Source organism: Zonotrichia albicollis, chromosome 11 (assembly GCF_047830755.1).
Source record: "Zonotrichia albicollis isolate bZonAlb1 chromosome 11, bZonAlb1.hap1, whole genome shotgun sequence".
NCBI lineage: Eukaryota > Metazoa > Chordata > Aves > Passeriformes > Passerellidae > Zonotrichia > Zonotrichia albicollis.
This window is the reverse complement of record NC_133829.1, coordinates 9,693,973-9,717,096: the sequence shown is the minus strand read 5'-3', so window position 1 is coordinate 9,717,096 and position 23,124 is coordinate 9,693,973. Positions and strand designations below refer to the sequence as shown.

General features: G+C 43.2%; 1 protein-coding gene across 4 annotated transcripts in view; it reads right to left on the bottom strand.

Annotated features, from left to right (window-relative positions):
- Positions 1-281: 281 nt before the first annotated feature.
- HOMER2 (homer scaffold protein 2) overlaps positions 282-23,124 on the bottom strand; it is a 52,744-nt gene continuing 29,901 nt past the window's right edge. The window contains exons 3-10 of one of the 4 annotated variants that reach the window (XM_014264669.3): positions 15,385-15,516; positions 8,693-8,785; positions 7,573-7,599; positions 7,290-7,474; positions 5,624-5,780; positions 3,386-3,496; positions 1,313-1,393; positions 282-566 (exon numbers count right to left, since the gene is read on the bottom strand). In XM_014264669.3, coding sequence (XP_014120144.2) covers positions 378-566; positions 1,313-1,393; positions 3,386-3,496; positions 5,624-5,780; positions 7,290-7,474; positions 7,573-7,599; positions 8,693-8,785; positions 15,385-15,516 — 975 coding nt within the window. In that variant the 3' untranslated portion in view covers positions 282-377. The remainder of the gene's footprint in view (positions 567-1,312; positions 1,394-3,385; positions 3,497-5,623; positions 5,781-7,289; positions 7,475-7,572; positions 7,600-8,692; positions 8,786-15,384; positions 15,517-23,124) is intronic. The other 3 variants (XM_014264671.3, XM_074549279.1, XM_005483393.4) reach the window with 3 other exon arrangements.

Sequence of the window (23,124 nt, the reverse complement as noted above, 5' to 3'; positions counted from 1 at the left end):
TGGTTGCAACAGCCCTTAAGAAAGATATAAATTTCCCTGCAACAGCTAACTGCATATTCATTTTAAGGTAGATCTAGTTCCAGATTCCTGAGACAGAACCCTCTACCTGTTCCCAACCCCACAAAGCCAGAGCAGCAATATAGAAAGTTTCTAATGTCAACAGAACTCAGTGAGCAGCATGATTGGTTTGGTAAATAAACAAACAAAAAAATAAAGAAACCCACCAAAAAAAAACCCACAGCAAATTTTCAGGCTCTATGTACAAAACCAATGCAAACAAGTGGAACATTCTAGTTATATTTTGTAAAACACACGTTTGGGATCAACAAAAACATCAAACATCCAGACCCTAGATTACAAAAAAGATCTATTGCCATCTAATTGTCAACCCCAAGTTTAGACAGTCCTTGTCGGAAATCATGTAATTCATCTATCTTCCCGTCTAGTACATCTAAAAAATTCTTTAATTCAGTTTTAAGGTTGGTCTGCCTGTGTTTGTTCTCTTCGACTTCTGTCCTTAGCGTTCTGACTTTCTCTTCAAGATCTTTGTTCTTTTTCTCAGCAGCCTTAAAGACAAAAGGGACAATGAGATGAATCATAAAGAGGGATGAGCAGCATTTTATAAATTAAAGCAACAAATGGCAGCTGGGCTGGGAGAGTTTGCTTCAACTTCGTAAACTGATTAACACAAGCACCTCTGAGAGCAAGTGACAGGAGTATGTCAGATTAAAAACCCACACAGGAAAGGACACAGATTAACTGGAAAAGATGCTTTGCATCAGACTTTGTCATTTGGGTGATATCTTCAAATTCAGCTGGATTTAAATGTGAACTGTGCATACATTTGTGTCACTGCTACAGTGGCAGAATTAGACAGTGTGCCACCAATTACATACAGAATTATCTATGGTGGTTTAACCTTGAAAAACAAACTTAGGAAATACTGTCTGAGGAATAAAGTTGCTTTATTCAGCACTTTGGGATTTATTGGTATTTTTTTTTTTAATTCTACTTGGCCTGATGGCTTATTTATTGACTGGATTTTACTGATACAGCCTGGAATTGCAGGAGATGGATGCTCCATGATCCCAGGCAAACCAATGTCTGCAGTGGAGCTATTTCATCACTGCTGTGCTGGGAATGGCACTGTGCATTTTGCATGTAATCAGCATTTTTTGTTTTTACAAACTGGACTTCTCTTGCCTTGAAACACTGAAGTTTGAATAGTTTTTCATTGCATACAGCTGCAATGAAAAAAAAAGTCAAGGAAAGGTACCAACTATTTTGAAACTAATTTCACTGTTAACTGTACCTGTAATTGTTCAGATACAGATTCACATTCTGACATTAGCTCTGGTATAATTTCACCCTGCTTTCGGAGCTCTTCCAGTTCCTTTGAAAACATAAAAGAAAAAATATTAGTGCAAGCTTCAATTTAAAACATAATGAAAATCTGAAAAGATGAAATGGCTTTGCATATTTTATTGTATTCTGCACAGTATTTGGATGGAAAATAATCAAAATAACCTGCCTGCATTCTAAAATTGCTAATTTTCCACAAGAATACATTTTTTCACTAAATTTTTTACTTTGCATTTCTAAAACAGGCAATGTAATCCCATCTTTTGCATGAATTCCATCAATTCTATTAATAAAATGTTAAACTAAACCATGTAACTATGCAAAAGATGTATTAAATACCAGAGAAATCTGAATGGCTGTAATGCTACAAGCAATTTATAGATGGTAGCAAAGAGCAAATTAGACTATTTCAATGACATACGACAGCAAAAATGATAAAAGGCCAGTGATTTTACCAGCTGCACATAGAGAGACATCATTACAGCACACAGATGTGATGGGCTTTCCAACATGGCACAGCTCTGAGAACCACCACCTCCCCCCTCCCCAAAATCTGTGTTTGCTTCTGGCCTCACTGCCCAAACTGGGCAGGCCTGATGGAGGGAGTTAATGGAAAGAGCAACAGTAAGATTCCATGTCTCTGTTGGACATTAGGACAGCTTGACTTGAAAACAAGTGCAAGATCCTCCTCCAGAAAGTGCCCCTGTAGGTGATGACCCCCAGAGAATGCAGAGGGGTGTTCCCCTGGACCACCTGGGCTTGTGCAAAGCATCTGACCCTGCTCCCCACAGGAGCCTTGTCCAGAATCAGAGATGTGCATCTGGGGAGGAACCACCTGGGGCACAAGCACCAGGAGGGTTTCAGCAGCTGCTCCTACATGGCAATGCCATCAGCACATGGATTCCAGGCCATGAAAGATTACTTATGGGTAGTTTAGAGCTAATTGAGAACATGCTAATGTAAGCATGAATTTTTAAAACAGATTAGTGTATTTTCACTGTAAATGGAAGACAGGCTCGTAAAATTCACAAGTCGATCAATTTTCTGGTTCATTTGGTAGAGTAGAAAGTGAACCTTGAGGAGAATTCTAGGAGAGAATATGGGCTGTTCTGTATGCTACTGCCACAGAAAGCCTGGGAAGACAGCATTACAATTTCCATTGAAATAAAGAGCTGAAAAACACTGTATTTATGACAGTGTATCAAAATCCATCTCCCTAAACTATTTCCTCCTAGCACCACAAAACCCCTTCAACAGCAGAGGTTTCAAGAGCACCAGAGATTGCAGAGATGCTGTAATGGCAACATGGCAAACTTTACTGCACTGGCAAACTTTACTTTTCTTCTTCAGCCAGCTCAGAGCATTTGGTCAGTGTGACAATGGGAAAAAAAAAGAGCTTCTCAGTATTTTCCCCACTATTCTGGGGGTCCAAGCCATCATCCTCCTTAGAATAATTAACACCCTGTAATGTCAAAAACTGGGGTACTCAACATGAATCTGAATTTCTCACTCCTGGCATTAGTCCTGAGATCAGAGTGAGACCATAAACCAGCAAAGTTGCAACCTATGAGCCATCCAGAAAAGAAACAGGATTTGTTACTCAAATGCCAAATTATTTTCTAAATGATGTCTTTTTAATGGCAATCCTGATGCCTACAGGAATTTTTGGCACAGGCAGAGTCAAATGAATCTGTTCTCAGCACACATCTGTCTGGCACTGGGCACCAAGTTTCACCACTGGCTCTTCTGCAAGGACAAGTGCTGTGTACATAAAAGCATCTTTTTTTTCTAACCCCTGCCAAATTACAGTGTACAGCCACAGGACATAACACGTCATGGAATTTGGATGGAGAAACACTCCCAAACAAGGGACTGTGCATGGAAAACCTGGAAACAGGCAACACTGCAGCACATCAGGCTGCTTCTGGGGCAGGTGAGCCACTCCATAAATCTACACCCAAGGAGAGAAGCAGGCAGTCCCACTCAAACATGAAAGTGCCATTTCTGTGTCCAGGGCACTCACCAGCTCTTTGTCCTGAAGTTCTGTTTCCAGTTCCTGGAGACGTCTACTCAACTGTGCATTTCTTTCCTTCTCTTTGTTTACTTCATTGCACTGTTCCTCCAGTTCTTCAATCTTTAAGAAATGTCAGACATTAGGTGAAATTTTTCAAATTTCTGAAAATCTGGGGCAGGACACAGCTGATGAAATGGACATGGGATCTGTTTCCTAAATCACAGCATTTGATTCACTGCAACCAAATTATCACTTCTTTCCTTCAAAAGAGTCAATTTACACATCCACTAGGAAACCCTGGCTCTGTATTTATTCTCTCTTACAGTCTCTATTGTAACTCAGGAATGCACAAAACACTGGGCTGCTAAAATAAGTGGAACTGGGGATAAAATCTGCACTTCACTCCTCTGAAACCAACACAAGGCTACAAGGAATGGTTTTTCTTAACACACTAGGATAAGAAATCTCTTGGGGGTTGCTTATTATTCTAGCTGGTGTCTGAGGGACACAACATCAAAACTTTGTGGGGAGAAGCAGTTCAGAGCAACATCTGCAGCTTTGTTCTCTCGCCCAGGGATGTGCTTTGCTCTCTCCAAAGCTCCTGCTGCCAGCTCTGGACTCAGCTCCCAGGAGATGCACTTCCCACAGGCCAATGGACCAGCTCATTAAAGTATGTACTTTAATTCTCAGCTCCATGTTGCTTTGGGATTATAACTTCCCTCATTTGAAGGTAGAGCAATATGCAAAAAACTCTGACCCAATTAATAAAGGAGAAGGAACTTCCCAGGGCACTGCAGTGGTGCAATGTGAGCACTGAGCAAGGAACCTACTTGGGGAAAAACCACAGAAAACCTCCCTGCACAGAGAAATTCAGCACATTATACAGACAGCACTGCTGCACAGCCTGGTCACCAGCATGGGGACTTTGCAGAGGCAGCAAGAGCAGTGGTGCTTTAATAATCTCCTCTTTTCTACTGCAGCTACTGGGATGTGGCAGGTGTTGATGAGAACAAGTTTTCCCTGCAACAGTACAGAAAGGGAAATAACTACCCTGCAAATGATGATATTTTCCCATAACACACTGTTCCTGTCCCTCACTTCTCCCCTATCCACAACAGACTGGATATAGGAACCCAAATCATATAACATCTAATATTAATTTGATAATGTAATATCAGTTAATACAGCTCTGGTCTGATCTTGGCATTACCATTCACCCTAGAACAGCAGTGAATAAACAGTGAATGCTGGCCTCAGAAAAACGGGTGCTGTTCCACAAGGACTTTCAGTGCCAACAAACAATCCAAACTCCCTCCAACACCAAAATACTACTTGCAGCCTACCAACACACAAAAAGACACGAAATTCCTTCCCTCTTCAAAAGCAAGCACTAAACAAAAAAATATCCTCACCAGACAGATACAATCTGATCTCAACTTCAAATGCCCCAGTGATCCATCTAAACAGCAAGAAAAGGATGCAGCTTTTCCAAAAGCATTTAGGATTAATAGGGTGAAAATATCTCTGCAAAAGCAGCACTCATGGAAACCAGGATCCCCATGCCCAGGATCCCCTGTGCCCATAGGGGCTGCTGCAGATAGCACAGCATTATCTGAGATGGTACTGATGATTACTCTAAACCTTCACAGATTTCTGACTTGTTCTCTGCTGTAGCTATTGCTAACCCTCCATCTTACACAACTGAGAGATGTGCTCAGTACTGAAGGGCAAAGGTTTTTTGATGATGCCTGGTTGGCAAGTTTCTGCATGAGATGTGCCAGGTGTTAGTGCTGGAGGTCCCAGCTCACAGCCCACAGTGCTGAGGAAATAACTCACATCCTCATTGCCCTGCACACTGCTGGGATTTGCTTCTAATCCTGACTGGCTCCCAGGCTGGGCTCCTGTGGGCAGCCAGGCCACAACTTTGCCTTCTGCTCATCCATATCTGGCAGTATTTGAGTGAGCTTTGACAGGGATATGCAATAGCAGTCCTACTTCTAGAGCCTTGCTGACACCCAGTCTCCCAAATCCTGACTCAGGGAGCTTCAGGTGATGCAGCAGCTCCTCTGCTCCCTCCTGCCTGCTGTGTGCAGAGGGCAGCAGCTGCCTGAGCCCCCCATCCATCCCCTTTCACAGGCCAGCTCCACCTGCCAGCACACACAGCGAGCAGCTGCAGAGACCCCAGAGCAGAGCCCTGGTGGCAGCAGCTGGCAGGAGGGGCAGCTCCCCTGTGGGTTTGTTCTCTACCTTGCCCCTCAGCTGGTCGTTCTCCTCCTTGCAGGCTGAGAACTGCTTCTTCCAGTGCTCAATGCTGGCCGCCGACTCCTGCAGGGCCGTGGAGAGCCGCGCGTTGCTCTCCCGCAGCGACTGCAGCTCCGTCTCCCACTTCTTCACGTTGGATGAACTGAGGAAAACAGGACACCATGAGCTGGTTTCAGCTTGTGTCCCTGTGAGCTGCTGTTCTCTACCTGCCTGCAAACTCCCCCACGGCGGTGAGTTCACCATTAATTTGTTGCAATAGGAGGAAGAGCACTCAGATGTGTGGAATTGCCTTTAGCCATGACATTCCTATGGAGAACAAAAGCCTTCATTTGACTGCCTCTGTCAAAACAAAGGGATCCACCAGCCCCAGCAGCAGTGCCTGTGCCTGGAGCTGAAGCCCTGCTGCCAGAGCAGGCTGCAGGGTCCAGCTGCCCACCTGCACACAGGGGTCTCACCCTGACAGGTCCCTGGCACCCCTGAGCTGTGTGGCTGCAGCACCTGGGGCTGGGCACCTGCAGCCCTGCAGCACAGCCACTCTGCACATCTGCAGATGGCACAGCAACTCCAAATGGAACATTTCAGGGGCTTGACATGATCTATATTTGAATTTATTTTAATGCTGAGTCTTAACTATAAAAGTGTTACATAATGCTGCAGAATTAAACTACTCATTCCCCAAAGCTTTGAGCTGCAGCACAGAGCACAAGATTAGAGGGTGAACGGGAGGAAGGCTTTGAAACTCCCTGTGTGCTGCTTGCTGCCTGCCTGTGGAGGTGTCTTCAGCAAGAGGAATGAGCTCACATTACTGTTTGAAGCAGGTTAAGCTACTGAAATGTCAATAAAGAGAGAAGTAGTACTTCAAACATAATATATGCAACCTTGAGTTGCTCACTGGATAATGCTGCTTACAGTGATGCTTTGTTTTTTAAATACTTTTTTAAGAGTAGCTTGATCTTGTTAGATTTTCCTTCCATTCACAGATACACATTCACATGCAAGAGGCAGACAAGGCAAGATCCCAATAGAGAATTACTCTATTTTAATGTTGTAACTTTGCATATTGCAACGCCTGTATTTTCACTACAGCTGCAAATTACTCTTCTCAGCATTTCCAAATTATTTATCAAAGCAAATAGCAAAAAATGTGATTTCAAGGGGCTCTGTCCACAATTTAGAAATATCCCCTAAGATTTCCAAGCACTCTGATGAAATTATACTTCTCATTTCAACTTTTTATGGTTGAGTTCATTCCCTTTCATAATTTTAAATATCCATATCTATTTTCATCAAAGTAAGTGCAGCAAACTCAAAGACAGATTGGCTTCACATGTTATCAGCAGCAATTGCTCTCCTATGGCTTTAATGTTATTTCTGTAGTTCTAAAACTTCCTGAAAGAAGATGGTTATAAGAGTTGGCATCAGCAGAATAAAAGAGGGCTTATTTCTTCACAAACTAATCAGAAATAAATGAAATGGGAAATATTTCTCAACTGGATACCAGGAGATACTTGCTAAAATCTGTCCATTTATCCGTTCTGCAGCACCATTTCAAATTAATTACAATCTGAATAATTTCTGTTAATATCATTATCCATTGGATAATTACAGCACACACTTTTCCAATGCAATTTATGTTCTACAGGAACTTCACCTTTGGGCTAGAGCAAATTTTAATTTATCATTCTCAGATTTGAGATGTGCCTCGGCAGGGCCGCCGTGCGATGCCTTCTCGTCGTCGGTGCCGTTCACGCTTGACGCTCGGGTGGAGGAGGGCGTTTCCCGTCCAGACTCCTGCAGCACAACACACAAACCAACACTGGGTGTCTCCTGCACCTCCTGCAAGACCACAACACCAATCTCTTTGTAATCTTGATCCCACACCACTTGGCTGAGACCTCGGCTCTCCTGGCAGAACAGTGGTAACACACACATACCCTTTTCATCTTGGCTGCAAAGCTGGTCTGTTTAAAAAGAATGAAAAAATTACAGTGATACACAAATGGAAGTTTAAAGAGTTCAAAACTTTTAAAAAGCTTTTTATCCTTGATAAGGCTTGTGTTTTTCAAAAGCTGTTTGGTTTTTTTAAGATAATGAAACAATACAACACACAAAGTACAAACAAACAAACAAAAATAGTACTGCTCCTACAAAGACATACTGTTGACACACTGCTTGGTGCTGACCACCAACAGAGAACAAACAAAGAGAACTACAAAGACCATGACAAAATTCTTTACAAAATGAGTGTCCAAAATCAGCCACTCAGATTGATATTTGTGGGCCCCACAAATGGGGGTGGTTGCAACACTAAAACCATTCAGCAGCTTTTTCTGATCATTCTTCTGAATTCCCCTCTGATCAAAATCTGTCTAACTTTCCCCCAAGCACTAGCCCAGGCCAGGTACACCTGCTGAGCAGGGCTCACTCTCACTAAAGCAATGCACATGAAAATACAGCCAGCCCCGCAGAGAGCCTGGGACCACACTCAAATTCTCCAGCTTGTAGGAACCCAGACCTTGCTGGGCACCGGTGGCACCAGGATGCTGCCAGCAGAGGGTTCTGTGCAGATTTACAACACAGGCTTCTTCCAACACCCCTAAAACCCTCCTGTTCCCACACCACAGCTGCCCAGGGAACACTGGACACAAAGCCAGGCAAAGCAAATGCCACAGGAGTGGGTGGGACAGATGACAAAGAAGGATATTGATGGATCTCATTTACTGTCTGCTGAAGCACTACACTGTCTGACTTCCCAGTGACTCAAACTCTGTTTAACAGTACAAATCAAAGGATGTATAGCTTTGCCTGTTATTAAAAAAGTTGTAACAGCTCAAGGACTGCTGAAAAAATTAGATTTAAATGAAAGTAAAGAGCGTGGATGGATGAAAAATCTTCCTGTGACAATGCTAATGTCCAGCAGCTGACAATTACCTTCAGCAATCTCCATTTTATATACTTGAATCTGGCTGCCAGAAGCTGGCACAGTCCATTTGAAAATTTAACTTTAAATTATTTATCCTGTATATGTACAGGTATTAAAGCTAAATTACTAACCTGTGAATGATTGCTTGAGGTTTCAATTTTCTCTTGAGATCTGTCTCTTGCAAGTTTGGCAGCTTCTTTTACTTCTTGGAACTTCTCTGCAAACTACAAAAAGCATGAAAGATATTTATCAACATGATTTATCATCTATTAAGCCATTAAGATTGCTATCTTCATATGGTATAGATGTCCAAAAGTGAACAACTAATTTTATTAATTTAGAATTTTTGGCAAGAGAAAACATTTTAATTCTTTGGAAGGATAGTTCTTCCAAGAGAAGCGTAGGTGTTTGTAAAAGAGTAGCATCTCTATAACTCTGGCCAAGCACAGTAAAAGCCCATGGAGGAAAAGGAACTGTTGGTGTCTCCTGGTTTGATTTGGTTCTGTTTATTTCCTCCCCCTTGTCTGTTTCCCTTGGTGTTGACAGTGTATTAAAGACAAAAGTATTAGAGACATATGTTTGGATAAAAATAGTATCAATGTCTTCTATTCCTAAGAGCAAGTGAATTCAATTAAAGAATGCAAATAAGTTCATCTGCAGGAGGTAAGCAAGGGATTCTCAAGACATAGGAAAAAGGAGAAGGTAGATCTCAATGTATGATGGAGTTGTACAAAACCAGAGCTTTCCTGCTCTAATTTTCTTATTACTTTCAACAATAAAGGTAGAAGACTTCAGATAAAGGCTTGAATGCTTCCCGTAAGAGGGATATATCAAACTGGGAGAGGTGAGGGAAAGGAAAGATAAAGATGGAAGGTAACAATCCCAACATCTGTGAGTTGCTGTAGGATATCTGCTCCAAAGCCAGCCTGGCATTTTTGAAATACAACTATTATCACAGCCAGTCAAGGTTGCAGGGCTTCAGACACTTTAAACAGTGTTTAAAATTTTAAGAGGATTTCAAAGATGGAAAAAAAGGTATAATGCATAATTTGTTTTAAAAATTATGATGTATCCACTATAAAAATTGGTAATTTTATCTTTCAGCTAACACTGCTTGGTCTTGCTTGCCTGTATGTTGAGAAATTTGAAATGCTAGAAAGGCAAGACACTTTAGAAGTAAAAATATAAACAGATGTACTTGTTTGTGACAAAAGGATTGCCATTATACCCTTGGATAATTCAGAACACTTATGAAAAAACTGTAAATAAAAGCATGAAAAAACCATCCAAATTTACAGTTGAAGAATAGAAAGAAACATTATCCACTTAGCAATCTTGCCTTCTAACTTTGGATTTACAGCAGGTATTTAGCATGCTCCCTCAGTAAAATTTGCACTGTAGAGACTGATTAAACAAATCTTCTCCATTTGGTCTAAAGGAAATCTGGATTTACACGTGTAACACACACAAATGGCAATTTCCAACATCCACACAGACACACCATGGTTACACCCCAGGGATGAGCACGTTCTGGCAGGTGAGTGATGCTGTGGGGGTACCCTGAGGTGAGTGGCAGGGCTGGGGTGAGGATGGAGCTGTGGATCAGCTCTCCTGCCCCACAGCTTTCATTGCACATGCAGGGCTGGGGTGAGGATGGAGCAGTGGATCAGCTCTCCTGCCCCACAGCTGGCACTGCACATGCAAGGAGCCAGCCCTGGGATGGCAGCACTTCCAGCTGATGGCACTGCAGTCACTACATGCACAAATGCCTTGATTGCCTCTCCAGCACTGCACAGATCGTTAAGAACAACCACATTACATTCGTGCCTTTAGTGATTTAACTCTAACTTTACACAGAGCGTCTCTCCTGCTGCGACAGAGCAGCTATAACCAGCTGATTATTTCTAAAATATTATATCAACAGTAAGTTCTACATTTGTGTTTCTTGTGGATAGTGTAAGGCTGTTTTGAGTCTGTCATTTATAATAAATCTTTCTCTTTTATGATAAATCTCTTCATCTTATGTATGAAAAATTTATGAGGGTTCTTCATGGACGATACGAAATATGAACAGACAAAAAGAATTGGAAGTGATCTATCAAATTTTATTTTTGCAGCTATCTTCCTAAAGCACACAGGAGACTGCTGTGAAAAATTATGTGAGCTGGAAAGAAAAGGACATTTTCCCACATTTCCATAATGAAAAATTGCATATGATTGAGCAATGCTAATCTTCAATACTAACCCAATAATGACCTCATTGCATAAACCATATCAGTCATGTCTCTAGTTCACAACACTTGTATTAAACACATTTGCATTGAGAAAGTGATTGCTGCTCTGAGAGGGGCAGTGCCAGCCCCAGCTCTGCAGCATCCCTTGCACAGGAGCAGAGCAGGAGGCTCTGGAGCCACCCAGGGCTCGAGGCTGTCCAACAGTGTGGCACAGACAAAGCACCAGGAGAAATCACATTTCCCTCTAGTAACCAACTGCTTCTGCCCCAACACAAATTGACAATTAATATCACAAAATCATGCTCCACCTCCAAGATCTACGTTGACTTTGAGCCATCAAACTATTACAAAAAAAGGGAGTGCTTAATGAATGTCAAATTCCTAATAAAAAGTGTGCTCAGTAAATGAAAACTTGGTAAGTGTGGTCTCAAGGGGCAATGAAAATCTAAATACCCAAAACCAACTACAAGAATTCATCACGTTTCTTCTCCTTAGGTCCATGCTTGCCCTCTGGCAAAGTTCCCAAAATCAGCAAGAAAACCCCACAAAAACTGGAGTAGGAGAGATGACAACCGAATCCCACCCCAATAATCCATCATGGATTATAGGATGTGCCTTCCCCTGCCCCAGGACTGTGACTAAGCTGCATCATGGAGAAGATTTGCTGCCACCAACACTTGTGCGGCCCTTTGGCCAGGAAGCTGCAGCTATGAGCACTGCTTGATTAGGAGTCTTGGCCAGTGAAATTTAATGGGGAATCGAGGATGCTACTGTGCATTGCACAAATTATTGAAAGGCTGTTCAAATCTACAGTCAGTTTGTCACCAGGAGAAATATATATATATATATATATATATATATATATACATTCAAATAGAGCTCCTTAGCATTTTATACATTAAAAAGCATGATTTTGTACGCATAAATTTTAAGCTCCTGGTCTGGCATTATGTTTTATGTCTCCTACTGACAAATTGTGCCAGTATCAGATGAAACAGCTGCTCCCACCCAAAGCCGGCTCATAAATATTTCATCTTCCCCTGGGTTTGCAGAAGGCTGGGTGATGTGACAGCCCCGGGGGAGCAGTGCTGTGCCATGACCCTCAGCACACTCCTGCTTTTCCTGTGGCTCTCCTGGGATCAGCACAGAGCACAGGGGCTCCCAACAAGACTTTTCACCCCAGAAAGTGCCCAGTGATTTGCTGTGTCCCAGCCAGGGCATGCCCAGCTCTGATCCCAGCTGCACCAGGGCTGTGCCGAGACAGGGGCAGCCTCTGCCCTGCAATGCAGGGACTGGCACACAAAACGTGCAGAGAAATAAAAGTCCAGGGCTTCCCAGGGGCCAGAGGCAGCTGCTTTATGATGTGCAGAGTCTGGCTTTACTGGGTTTCTCACCCGTGTAAATCTTTGTCCCTGTGCCCTTGGATACCTGCAGCTCCTCACACACGGCACCCTGAAGGAGAGCAGAAATCTTCCTTAACCCCTTGGTGTGCAAAATTCAGCCCTTGGTGTGCAAAATTCAGCACTGCCAGCAGCACCAGCCCTGCCTGCTCACCCCACACACGCTGTCACTTTCTGTGATTCCTGCCTGGATGAAACAACATTTGAATGATGCCCTGAGACCCCTCTGAGCACAGGGTGGGGAAAGGAGGGTCAGCAGCTCCTACAGAAGGGGAACAGGACCCTGAGTAGGACACCAGCCCTAAGCCCGGGGATTCTCCCAATCAATGGGAATGGTAATTAGGTTACTGGGTCACAGAATGCAGTTTTCATTAATGGCTCATGTTTAATTTGAACTGCTTTTCCCTACAGGTATGGATTAATGCTTGAAGTATCTCAAGAGAAGCAAAGCATCAGAATGAGGCAATATCTTTTATTAGGCCAAGCAATATACTTTAAAATGCAGGCAATTTTAGGCATGCTAACCTCTTCTCCTGCCTCATTATTTTCCGCTGCTTTCAACAGACATTTTTCAGCTTTATTTATTTATATTTATTTTAAGCCAGGGCTATTGATCTCTGGTTTAGGGAGGTTTTAGTGTGCCCTTCCAATTCCTGACTAAGCACTTCAATTATTTCCTGTAAAATAGGCAAGCTTTAATTTATATCTTTTATAAGAGCATAATGATATTAATATAAAATGAAACTTGATTTTACTATTCCCAGTACACTTATATAGCTGTAATCTCACTCTCAACTCTGATCTTTCTTACTAATGGCTCAATAATTAAACTGAGAAGCACAGACAATAAAGAAGTGTCTTTGTCCCATTGCTTTACATGGTGATAATAAAACAGGCTTTCCTATATTTTTCAGCTAGATAACTGCCAGAGTTTGGGGTTTTTTCTTTTTTAAAAAATCATCTCAAGCTTTTTTTGGAAGTACCCTCCTTGAACTCCCTCTCAACATTCTGACCAGAAAAGACTTTCTGCTGATTTGGAAAGCCTTTTATGCACATAGAAGGTTGCATTTTGGGCAGTGGGCTCTTCAGCAGATCATGCAGTGCAAACAAATGTACAAAATGACCTGGGAAGAAACACAGCTGGGGCGGTGCCCCTGTGCCCACATGAACAAACCAGGTTATTCACACTGGCTCTAGACTGGCCACATGAACACGAGCTGATATCAGCAACGCATTTCTTCTAAGTGTGTTTGATAAGGTCTGCAGAACATGGTAAAATTTCTCAGATTAGGGTGCCAAGTCCTCCAAATGTACCCCCTGCCTTACTAGAGTGAAGCCAGTGCCTTATTTCATTATTTACCTCTCTTCTCCTGAGCCAGACCCAGCAGCACCTGCTCCATGTGGCACAGGGTGCAAGTTCAGCCCCAGTCTGCCACTGAGGCACTCGTGTCACATTACAGAGGTGTAACTGCAGTAATCCAGGATTAAACACTGCTATCCAGAGGGGCTAATTCTCCATTCAGTGTCCAAAGGTTTGCATTATATCATTATTATATATGTTTATCTATTAGTAAAAGAAATTATTCCCTAGGTCCATTTTAATCCTTCTCTACTCCCAAGTGAGGTGTGAAGAAAATGCATGGGTGAAATGAGCAGTCCTGTACATCTCAGTAAGCATCATAAAACATATCCATCTCCAGCAACTCATTTTTAAACCAGCTTTGCACATCATGCCTTTATCATCCCTGAAGAACAGACTAATGCCATGGGCATCCCAAGTCCAAAAATAATTTAACATATGAAAATTAAAATAACTTTTAAGAAACACTTGCAAAAATGCAATTCTCTAGAAAATGCAAAAACTTATTAAGGCAGCCTTACTAAAATAAATTCCTATAACAACTCCCTTGATGGGGAAGTCCTTCTAGTGCAGTGCTCTGCCTTTGCTGCTTTAGATACCACAAGAAACACCTTCTTCTCCTGATCCTTTTCTTATTAAAGCAAGGAGAGCACAGCAGCCTGAGAGGCTGTGGCATGCCCAAGGACACCCTCTGAGGTCACTCATGAAGCCCAGAGCCAAGCAGCCAATGCCTCAGGAGTCAAGTATGTGTGAGATAAGTGGGGCTTTTTACCACATGAACAAACAATCATCTCAGCTGCTCGATAAGCACTTGTCAAGACCACCACTCCAGTGACACAGGAGTATTTTCAGGTGCTGCTTATCCAGAACAAGAGGCTGCTCTAGCCTTTCCAAGCCTGCTAATGCATCCAGATCCTAGTCCAGGGAAGGGTTTCATTCATACCAAACTCAGGATGAGGTGCTAATGCAGAGGCAGTTTTGTCAGCAAGCCTGATATCAGCTCTCCCTGGCTACTCATCCCCTGCAGCAGCACTCACTGCCACCCACAGGCAGTGGTAATTCCAGGGATGGCAATTCTGGAATTCCAGGGATGGTAATTCTGGTATTCCAGGGATGGTAATTCTGGAATTCCAGGGATGGTAATTCTGGTAATTCCAGAGGTGGTAATTCTGGTAATTCCAGGGATGGTAATTCTGGAATTCCAGGGATGGTAATTCTGGTAATTCCAGGGATGGTAATTCTGGAATTCCAGGGACGGTAATTCTGGTAATTCCAGGGATGGTAATTCTGGAATTCCAGGGATGGTAATTCCAGTGATGGTAATTCTGGTAATTCCAGGGACGGTAATTCTGGAATTCCAGGGACGGTAATTCTGGTAATTCCAGAGATGATAATTCTGGTAATTCCAGGGATGGTAATTCTGGTAATTCCAGGGATGGCAATTCTGGTAATTCCAGAGATGATAATTCTGGTAATTCCAGGGATGGTAATTCTGGAATTCCAGGGATGGTAATTCTGGAATTCCAAAGGTGGTAATTCTGGTAATTCCAGGGATGGTTATTCTGGAATTCCAGAGATGGGCGACCTGCAGTGCTGAGCAGGACCTGCAGTAACACACAGGTTGGAGCTGTGCCAGGCTGCATTACCAACAAGCAAACACCCCTTGCAGCCTGCAGTGAGCCCTGTTGCCTCTGGAGGTGTGCCAGGCTGCATTTCCAAGATGCAAACACCCCTTGCAGCCTGCAGTGAGCCCTGTTACCTCTGGAGGTGTGCCAGGCTGCATTTCCCATAAGCAAAGAGCCCTTGTACCCTGCAGTGAGCCCTGTTACCTTTGTCAGCTGCTGCTCGGAGGGGAAGCCCAGCCCGAACACGGTGTTGGCTCTGCTGTCTGCCCACTGCCCAAACTTCTGTGATGTTTTGGTGAAGGTCATGTTGGGGGTGATGGTGCTGTTTATGATCACCTGGTCACAGAGCAAACAAAAAAAAATGAATTAAAACGTGCAAGTCACATCGGAAATGCATATCCTAGCAACGGTATCATGCAAAGCAATTAGCAGTCTAAATTGGGAAATTGCTGTGTTCAGAAGACTTTTTTTTCCAAAATAAAACAGTTGTTTCCTTGTCTTCATTCTTGCAGGAGTTCTGGTGCTTTGTCTTGTTTTTGAAAGTCCCATCACAGCCCTGCAGTTAAACGTGGCTGCAGGAACATCACTGAACTCAAAGCAGGGTCAGGAGGCACAGAACTACCCTGGCAGAAATGCAGATGCAAAATCCTTTTATTAGCACTAGGAAACCACACAGACACTGCCCCAAGAGTTGTCTGCCTGAGGCCTCCAGGCAGGGCACCCCCAGTAACACCTGAACTCAGACCTGAAGGGCACAGAGATATTTCTGCATTTTCCCATCTGTCCTCAGCCCTCCACAAGCAGCATGACATATCAGAAGTTTCAAAGCAGAGACATATCAGAAGTTTCAAACAAAGCCAGCCAATAAAAAGCAAGACAAGGAGAAGCTGATAGCTTAACAGGGAGTTTAACTTGGGAGGGTGATGAGGCACATCACCAGCAATGCATATGCAGTATCAGATTTGGGCTTTGGAACAAATATTTTGCATTTTTACACATGTTAACTAATATCTGCTTCATCACCAGCAACCCTGAAAGCAACAGTGGTTCTTGTAATTAAAGAAACAGCCAACAAGAGGAAGGCTGGTGGATGAAGCCTCTGAGGAACTTAGTGGAACAAATATAAAATGTCATCTTGCTAAGAGGAATGAGGTATGTGTCAGTTCATTATCAAAAATCTTAACTTTACTTTCAAGCAACACCATTATATTAGTCTGGCGACTTCTTCCCCTGGAAATTAATTCATGTACAATGTTCTTTCTGCTAGCAGAACAAGAGCTTTCTTTAGTAATGCCTACCATCATTTCCAAAATGCAAATTATGCAGTAATTAAGCCCAATCTGTGGGACAGTTTAATTAACATGATCAGGAAGTATCCTGGCAACATCATTTACTGTGTATTCCAAGCAGTTTTTTCCTAGGCTATCATTTACATTTAGCAAAAAGTGTGAACTTTGAAAATAAATTTACCAGAGGAAGATCCTTCCTTGCTTCTATCCCCTCCCTGACTTCGGACCATTGTGCTGACACTTTCATTTGCTTTTTTAAAAATTGCCCAACTTATTTCCCTCCTTTTGCATCATCACTTTCAAACAAACCTATGATTTTCTGCCATTCCCCACCACTGGAAGTCTCCCCAGAAGGATCAAGACAGGTGAGTGTAGCCCTGAAAATGTCTTTGCAGGGGAACAAACAGAGCACAGGCAGAGGCAGGAGCAAAGCTGCCCAGGGGTGTTCTCCTCCAGCTAAGCTGTGCCATAGGAACAGCCAACATAAAATCTAAATGTCATTTCAGTAATGTAAATTGAAAGAAAATCAGAGGTTTATGTAGGGGTTTGACAGTGCAAAGGGACTGTGATAATACAAGGATTGCATGGTATAAAGAGGCAAAAGAACAGGAGGAAAAGCTACCACCAACCCCAAAATTCAGGGTGCTTTCCAGAAACTTTAAAGAAAGTGCTATATGTATATGTCTGCTTTAAAAAAAAGATCTTACATCAGACAGGTGAACCACTTGAAAACGTCTAGCTTCCTAAGTTACAGAATTTATTTTTAAAACTAAAAACTTCCCAGAAATTTCAAGTGATAGAAAGTATTATTTCAGTCCTGCTGTGCCTATCAACTTAGACATCTGGGGGAGAAAAAAAATAAAGTGACCAGTCTGACTGAAAGGCAAAAGTTTCACTCACTGACAGCTGACCCTGAGTAGAATAAAATTCTTCCATGCCTCCTACAATAATCATTGCGAAAATACAAACATATTAAAGAAACACACTAAAGTTATCTTTTACAAGACAGTTCAGTACTATGAGATGTGATAAAAGGAATAATGAAGGCTGCAAACTTTAAACCAAGGAACACCTTATTGAGAAATTAAATGCACTACATTAGCTGAGCACCTTAGAAATTATTTTTTTCTATGGTCAGTGGAGAATCCAAGGAAAGGCTGTGGTGAGCACACACCTGAGAAACTGACAGTTCATCTGTTAAATTTATAATAAGCTGCTGTTAGTGAAACTGCCTGGAAGCTGTCTCTCCCTTTCCCCTCAAATCCTCCTCTGCCAGTCAGGCACTCCAGAAATGCTGCATTCCTACAGAGAAGTGAAAACCTAAGTAGAAGCTTAGGAGATTAAATCAGAGCTCATGTTTCTGTGAGTTCAGAGGAGATGGAGGCTCTGAGTACATGGGGCTCATTCACCTGCTCCTCCTGCCCAGCCTCACCCCATCTGTACACTCACTACCCCAGATCTGGCCATCTGCAGAGCACTGACACCCCACTGCAAGGGAACAATCATGTCAATGGGAAAGGTCAAATAAACTGGGAAATTTTTCTTTTTTCTTTCTTTTTTTTTCTTTTTTTTGGTGAAAGTATGAACCAGAATTTTCAAATTTCAAAAGAAGGAGAGAAGTAGAAGGGCACTATTTTGCTGCAGGCAGGATGAGCCACCAGGCTCTTTTCCATCCCTACCTGCAATCCAGCATGATAATCCTATAAGAAAAGGCCACTCATCAATTCAAATGAGCCCTTATGGAATACTTTGCATTTGGTCCTCATTTGTATAATACACACACAATGAAATTCCAGCTGCACCATAAAATGGAATAAACTTGTGGACTTTCATCCAGGATAATGGATTCAGAAGACAAACTACTCTCTAATCAGATGCAATCAATCCCTGAAGTGGTTAAAGAGTTCTCCCTAAAGACAAAGGCAAAGAGAAGTATAATATAATAAGCACCTTCCATAATAATAAACCCATTCATCAAACTCACTTGTCTACATGTGGTTAAAATAAAATCTGCCTTTGCACTCACCTACATGCAAATGTATCAGATGGCAAACATTCCTGATACACCTGCATGAGCCAAGCAAAATCTCACACTAATTTCACTTCCTTTGGGAGAAAATCAAACCTGAGATGTAAATTTTTATCTGCAGATGACACAGAAGTACGTTCACAGCACAAGGCACTGCCACCTCACCCAGAAATGACTCCAGACATTTAGGAAAGCACTTGGGTGCATTCATCAGATAAAAATGAATGCAAATAGGCTGGTGTAGAGCAGAACATTCATGGGCTGAAACACACCCATCCTGCTGCCTTCCCACGGAGAGAAACTGCCAAATAAATCAAGAAGGAGAGGTCACACGATGACCTGAGAGTGTAGAAGGAGAAAAACGGGCTGGCAGCTCCTGCTGCTCATGATGCACGAGCAGAGCCCACAAATGCAGCTGCTGCTCCTTTTAGGGGACACTTGGAGTGTCTGAAGGGCTCCACTCCTGCACACCCCACACCAGTGCAGGGAGGGGAAAAGCCCCTGTGGCTCCTGGAAATGCAGTCCCCAGGCTGCTGCCCTGTGCACACATGGTGAGCAGGAATGGGGCAGCTGGAGCGTGCAGGGAGGGCAGCTGAGGCACACACGGGCTCCAGTGCCCTCCTGACCCATCCAGCCCTGCCAGCTTGGCTCCAGTGCCATCCCTGACCCATCCAGCCCTGCCAGCCCGGCTCCAGTGCCATCCCTGACCCATCCAGCCCTGCCAGCCTGGCTCCAGTGCCATCCCTGACCCATCCAGCCCTGCCAGCCTGGCTCCAGTGCCATCCCTGACCCATCCAGCCCTGCCAGCTTGGCTCCAGTGCCCTCCTGATCCATCCAGCCCTGCCAGCCTGGCTCCAGTGCCATCTCTGATCCATCCAGCTCTGCCAGCCTGGCTCCAGTGCCCTCCTGATCCATCCAGCTCTGCCAGGGTCACAGCAGGGAAAAGCTGACAGAGGGCTCAGCTCCAAGGGGAGCAGAGCATGAGTGCAGAGGGTATCTGGCAGAGTCCCTAGGAGGAGGAGGATGGATGGATGGATGGATGGACACACCAGCAGGACCTGCCAGGACACACTCCCATGGTCAAGCCAGCCAGCCCTGCCATCAGTTTGTCTACTCAGAAAAAGACTGAAATAACAGCTGTGAAATAGCTAATAAATGTATTGGCCAATGTATCTTCAAACTGTGTCAAACTAAATCAGAAAAGGACACCTTATTCTGGGACAACAATGCCAGATTAGGAGTTATTCTGGAATTTCTCCTTTAAATTCACATCACCTCTTACTCTGAAATAACCACACCTCCAGAAAAGCCCCAAGGCTCCAACCCATAAGATCTACTCCTTAAGACTCTACTAAAACCTCCCCATTTCATTTTCACACCTCTGAATATGTGCTTCCAGTTTGCAGCCCTTGTGAAATCTAATTTCCTCAACCCACCAGGCTGCTAATCTTCAGTAAAGATGTGTCCCAGTCTAAAAACAGAATTGCAGAAGGAAAGAAGCTGCTAATCCTCTGGCCATAGCTATCACAGGCTCAGCAGGTTCTTCCAGCTCATCAAGTCGACATGAATCAGAAGGGCTTGTGACACAGGATGTGAGGATGAGGAGTCAGAGGTGGATTTGCAGACAAATTCTTCCTTTATCCCAAATATTCAGCAGCATTTCTGTGGAATTAGCCCACCTACATTTCCACGATGTGTATTATCCTTTACACTGTCTACTATCTCTATATTTCCTACCTGTGTTTTCACCAGGATGTCACTGGTGATAAACCACTCATCTCATTTGTAGCCCTAGGAATGACAAAGTCCCAGAAAGTCCATGTGTACACACACACACACATATTGTTAATCAAGACAATGATAATAAAGGGAAAAAGAGATTCCCTTGCAGCCCACCAAGCTGAGCAAAGCCAGGGAAGCACAAGGACACACAAACCAAGAACAGCAATGTTTTTTTGTTCTAGCTTTGCTTTGTCTGCTGCAGCTAACACCTACATGGCACTTTTCCTGCACAGGCTGAGGGTATGAATAACCACCTTGGGAGCCCTGTAAGTGCACATTAAGAGGAGCACAGAGTTTCTCCACTTTGCTCTTCCTCCTGCCCTTGGTGCTCAACAGGAACCAAGCCCAGGCACAGCAGGCACAGCCCCTGGCACAGCTGGCAGAGCCCTGCCAGGCTCCTGCTCTGGGTACCCCCATTCCCCCCTAAGAGCACTGAGTGCTGCTGCTTTTCAGGAATTCCTGTTCTGCACAGCTAACCAGGACAGCAGCTGTTCCACCCATCACTGGGCTCCAAAACCTTCCTCTGCCACACCAGGTGCTCCTGCTGGAGATGGGACTGCAGAGGAACCACAGAGCAAAGAGGGAGACACCAGGACATCCTGCAAGACACATAGGATTGGCATTTCCCTCCCATCCCTAGCTCCCTCTGCAGAAAAGAGACTCCTATGGGTAAAGCCTCTCATGTGTTGCTGCTGCTTGTTTGATGGAGAAAAGGGCCATTTCCATAGTTGCACAGTGGTTTTTTCTCTTAAATTGCCTTGCATCCCCAGGATAATTCCATGAATTATGAGGTTCATTTTTAACCCCAAAACCCTACAAATAAAAAAAAATTCCCATACAATTTTTGTCCTTCTTCATAAATAGGGATGTAAAAATAGCCTCCCCCCCCAATAAAAAGACTAATAACTGTTTTTCCTCTGATAAAATACCTCTGTTGCAAAGCCCTCACTAAGAACCTGTCTAAATGCAACAAAAGTGGGCTCATGATTGTGTGAATTCTATTAAGTAAATCTCCTGCTACACCTACTCCACTGCTCTCTTTTTCTTCCCAAGGTAATTAACATCTCTGCAGAGTTGGCTTCCCACCTCCTCCATCCAGTCTAAATCTCTAAAATCTCCTATTTTTGCTTTGACATCTGACTAGAATTTTTTTTTTTCCTTTTAGGCACAGCACACACATCCACCCACCCACACGATTCAAAGCACCAGCAGCTGTTTCATGAAGAAAATCTACAGCAAGGGTTTTCAAACCCTCTGGAACAAATTGTTACCCAGGAATTTCATGCAACAATTTACAAAATATATAAAGCAGGATGCTTGTGTATTATTTTCATATGAGAAATAAGATTCCTAACTTATCACAAAAAGGGAGAAGGATATAGTGGAGATTCTGGGTTTTTTTTCCCTAGTGACTAATATTGGAGTGAGGGAGAAGGCTGCTTTGACTACAATGATAAAAAAATTATAAAACTTCCCATAGATATATCATGTTTACATTTTGGAAAATTTAATAAAAGCATATCATCTTTGTGTGCAGCGTAAGCACATCCCTAAGTTAATTATTTAAGCACTGATCATTTTCTGCATTTTTCAAGTTTATGACAACAGCCTCACTGAAGCCTGAAGGTCCCTCGTGAAAGGCAGAAATGGCACAACCACACAGCATCATTAAAGACTTGTCTGCTCTTTAAAAACCAACACACCCTGGGAGTGGTCAGCAACAGGAGAGCTTCAAAATCTGTAAAATTGTCCCCTGGCATGAGCAGTGGCCATGATGGACAGGTACATTATTTTAGGAGGAACAGGATGCCCAGGTTTCTGTACACAGACATCCCATGGTTTCCAAGACCTGTCTGGCACGTTCAGACAGCTCCACATCACCCTTGAGTCTGGTGATCACAAACCACTCTGAGTGGGCCAGACACTGGAACACTTGTTTTGGCAGAGCTTTTCTGAGTCATTTTACAGAGGGGTTTTAAAATGGAAAAATCTACCAGACCAAAGTTTCCCTACTTGCTGCTAAGTGGTGCAGCAAGAGGTCCTTAGCAAAGATTTGTATATTTTCTTTTTAGTGAGTAAGAAATTTCATTTCTGCAAAGGTCTTTGCAATCTTGTGGATTCAGCTGTGTGTGGTCTTTGCAGAGCCAGTGACACAGACACACACACACAACACACATAACAAGCAGAAAAATGAGCCAGACAGGAACAAACAGCAGCAGATGTGCCTCTGCTCTCCTGTCAAGGATACAGCTGTTGACAGCACTCTGGTATGTTTTCTCCTAAGCTTACTAACCAGCTTCTGAAGGATTTACTTCCAGAAATAATCCAGGAAATGAACTGAGAATTTTTCACATTTCAAAGTTAATAACTTGGAAAGAGATTAATATAGAAACGTTTAAGTGGTATGAGACCTAGAGCTCTAGACTTGAATTTTTTTCTAAACCAGAGCACAACCTCAGGAGATGGTCATGGTTTCTGGTTGATTCAATCTCAAGTGACCCACCAAAGTTCCTGGCATTTACTTTGCTCCCTTTGTCAGCTTTGGACAAGCTCACTTTTTCATCTGGAGTTCTAGGTCTTTTTTTGTGCAAACATCTTTAACTTTTCTTTCTATTCTTGGCTCATTTCCACCAGTATTACCAGTTCTGAAATTCCTATTGCAGCTAAGCCCTAACCATTTTTTCTCGTCCTCTGAATATTCAAAGACCTGTTCACACAAGTGCACCCAACAAAACCAGTTCCAGCTATCTGAACCTGTCTTAGCAACTGTTGGAAATTCTCCTGGAGACACAACTCCAGGCAATGTCCTTTCCTCCCAGTTATTAAACCTGCACCTCCCCTCAG